Source organism: Myotis brandtii, unplaced genomic scaffold, assembly GCF_000412655.1.
Source record: "Myotis brandtii unplaced genomic scaffold, ASM41265v1 scaffold139, whole genome shotgun sequence".
NCBI classification, from domain to species: Eukaryota; Metazoa; Chordata; class Mammalia; order Chiroptera; family Vespertilionidae; genus Myotis; species Myotis brandtii.
This window is the reverse complement of record NW_005354965.1, coordinates 114,412-117,210: the sequence shown is the minus strand read 5'-3', so window position 1 is coordinate 117,210 and position 2,799 is coordinate 114,412. Positions and strand designations below refer to the sequence as shown.

Sequence of the window (2,799 nt, the reverse complement as noted above, 5' to 3'; positions counted from 1 at the left end):
CCCTCCAGGCCGGGAGCGGGGCAGCGAAGCGCAGGGTTGGCTCTTGGGTGACTTCCCCGGCGTCCCTGCTGGCACCCGGGCGGGTAGGAGGGTTGCGCTGTCGTCTCTAATAAACCTCACTCTTTCTGCATGACCCCTGTGTCCTGGTGGTTCCTCTCCTGCTCTCACGCGTTAGCCCGTCACCAGTTCCCGCCTGTCTGGGCGCCTTGACCCAGGTCTTCTTCTGACTTCAGGCAGTGCATGGGGACGGGGACGCCTCACATTTTGTCTCTTTATTTTTAAGATTTCAATATTTAAAATGTCATTAAAATGCCCTAAATATGCCCGGCCGGTGTGGCATCGACCTATGAACCAGTTCAATTCCGGGTCAGGGCACAGGCCTGTGTTGCAGGCTCCATCCCCAGTAGGGGGTGTGCAGGAGGCAGCTGATCCATGATTCTCTCTCATCATGGATGCCTCTCCCTCTCCCTTCCTCTCTGAAATCAATGCAAATGCGTTTTAAAAAGAACTCCTAGATCGAACCCAAAGATGCTGACAGTGTCCGTGTGCTTCTGGGCTGGTTATAAGTAGGACCATCTCCCAGCTGCCGGGCGCCAGGAGACGGCCCCGCCTTCATCAGTGACAGTCCCATCGTCCTCCCCCGCCCCTGCTCAGAGCTCAGCCCGAGAGGTTTGAACCTCTGGCTGTTGGAAGAGTTCCCAGTGGATGGACTTGGCCACGAGTCTCGTTCTTAGGGGTCCCTAAGGTCTGGCCACAGAAAGAAGCAGCAGCTAAAACACAGCGTTTCCCCCTTTGGTAGAAGGGGTGTTCCCCGCCTTCTTCCCCTCGGGGACACGTGCGCTGTGTTGACAGGAGACTCTTATTCTTGGAACGACAGTGGCATCGAAAGCCCCTGCGATGTTACGGAGTCGGCACCTAGAAGCACCTCTTGTCTCGCTGGCTGGGACTCTGCTTTGCCGAAGCCAAATACCCCGTTAGAGTGAAGGCTCGTTCGTTCCTGGGTGAGATGCTCATCGCACCTGCCTGTTTTGTGGAGGATGCTCAGTGGTTGTTCACTGACCTGCTCGCTGCTTCCCGGGCCCTGAATACTGCGTCGGCCCAGGGCAGTGGTCGGCAAACTCATTAGTCAACAGAGCCAAATGTCAACAGTACAACGATTGAAATTTCTTTTGGGAGCCAAATTCTTTAAACTTAAACTATATAGGTGGTACATTGTTATTAAATTCAATAGGGTCCTCCTAAGCTGGCCTTTGCTAAAAACGTCCTCAATCTGATGGAGGTACGTTCGCTGAGGTCGACCCCTTCCAACTCTCCCATCCACATGCGTCTTGTACACTTGTTTCATCCGTCTCCTTTCGTTCATCCTCTCTCTATGTCCAAACCATCTCAGCATGCCTTTCTCAATCCTCGACACTACATCTTCTTTCACTCCACAGCGTTCCCTAAAATTAACTTAATAAACTTTACTTAAAGTTTTAAGTCAACTTCGCATCGTACGTGCGCGCCCCGCACGTGGTATTTTGTGGAAGAGCCACACTCAAGGGGCCAAAGAGCCGCATGTGGCTCGAGAGCCGCGGTTTGCCGACCACTGGCCCAGGGAGCCCATGTACCTGTGTGTGGGGTTGTCTGGGCTCTGGCCGCCAGGTCACGCCGTGAGGCCTATGAACACCTGGATGGAGACTCCGCGGAGGAGCTGGCTGCTGCCCGAGGGGCTCCCTCCCCAGACACGCCCACAGCACAGCGCTCAGCACTGTCCTCAGGTTTGGGGACAGAGAGAGAAATAGTCCTTCCCTCAAAGTTGCCCGGCCGGCGTGGCTCAGTGGCTGAGCGTCAACCTCTGAACCAGGAGGTCAGGGTTCGATTCCCGGTCAGGACACAGGCCCGGGTTGGGGGCTCAATGCCCAGTGGGGGGCGTGCAGGAGGCAGCTGGTCTATGGTTCTCTCTCATCATTGATGTTTCTATCTCTCTCCCTCTCCCTTCCTCTCTGACATCAATTAAAAAAAACCTCGGCGACACAGGTCCTAATGTTTAAACCCAATTACTTTTATGTGGAGTTTATGGTCAGCAAGGACTTTGATGACACGACGCTTCCCGTGGGCTGAGCGTGCCATCGTGTCTCATTTGGCAGCAATAGGAGACATCACTTTCAAGGTCATCAGAAGGACACGCCCCCAGGCCTTCCAAAGGGCAACCACAGGGCGAGGGAGACTCGGGGCTGCGTCTGTCCCGCACGGAGGAAGCCGAGGCCGGCCCTTCTCGTTCTCCCTCCTCCCAGAGCGCGGGCAGGCGGTGCTGGGCTTTAATTCACACACATGCTTCCGGAGCCAGCTCTGCTCCGAGCCCGTGCCCTCTCCCCGCACAGGTGACGTCACCGTGGCCTTTGCTTCCGTGGGATGCCCGTTAGCAGGGAGCGCGGCCGATGAAGTTGTGCGGGAAACATCATCAAAGCCAGCGGCGCACCCGGGAGGGGGGTGGGCGGGGAGGGGTCATTGGTGCTGGTCAGGGGGAGAGCGTGGACATGGAGGGGGTGTTGGCGGTGTCACTGCTGGGTGGACGCGCTTGTGCCCACGCGGAGGGAGGGCGGGGTGTGGGCTGAGGGCCGATGCCTTTGAAGCCGCTGACCCGCCTTCGCATCCCGGGTCTGAGCACAGAACAGAGGCTGCGACGCAGCCACCAAACTACTAAACTCGCTTTACGAGGACGCAGCTGCTCAGGAGACAGTCAACCCCGAGGTTCCCAGGCTGTTCTGAGGCCGGCAGGTCGGGGCTCAGCCGCCAGGGGAGCAGGTGGGGCCCCGC

At 57.3% G+C, this 2,799-nt stretch overlaps 1 protein-coding gene across 1 annotated transcript in view; it reads left to right on the top strand.

The window, feature by feature from the left end:
• Window positions 1-2,751, top strand: part of LOC102242713 — a 3,051-nt gene extending 300 nt beyond the window's left edge. Inside the window, exons 2-3 of the mRNA XM_005860744.2 lie at window positions 9-83; window positions 2,648-2,751. Coding sequence (XP_005860806.2) covers window positions 9-83; window positions 2,648-2,751 — 179 coding nt within the window. The remainder of the gene's footprint in view (window positions 1-8; window positions 84-2,647) is intronic.
• Window positions 2,752-2,799: the final 48 nt, after the last annotated feature.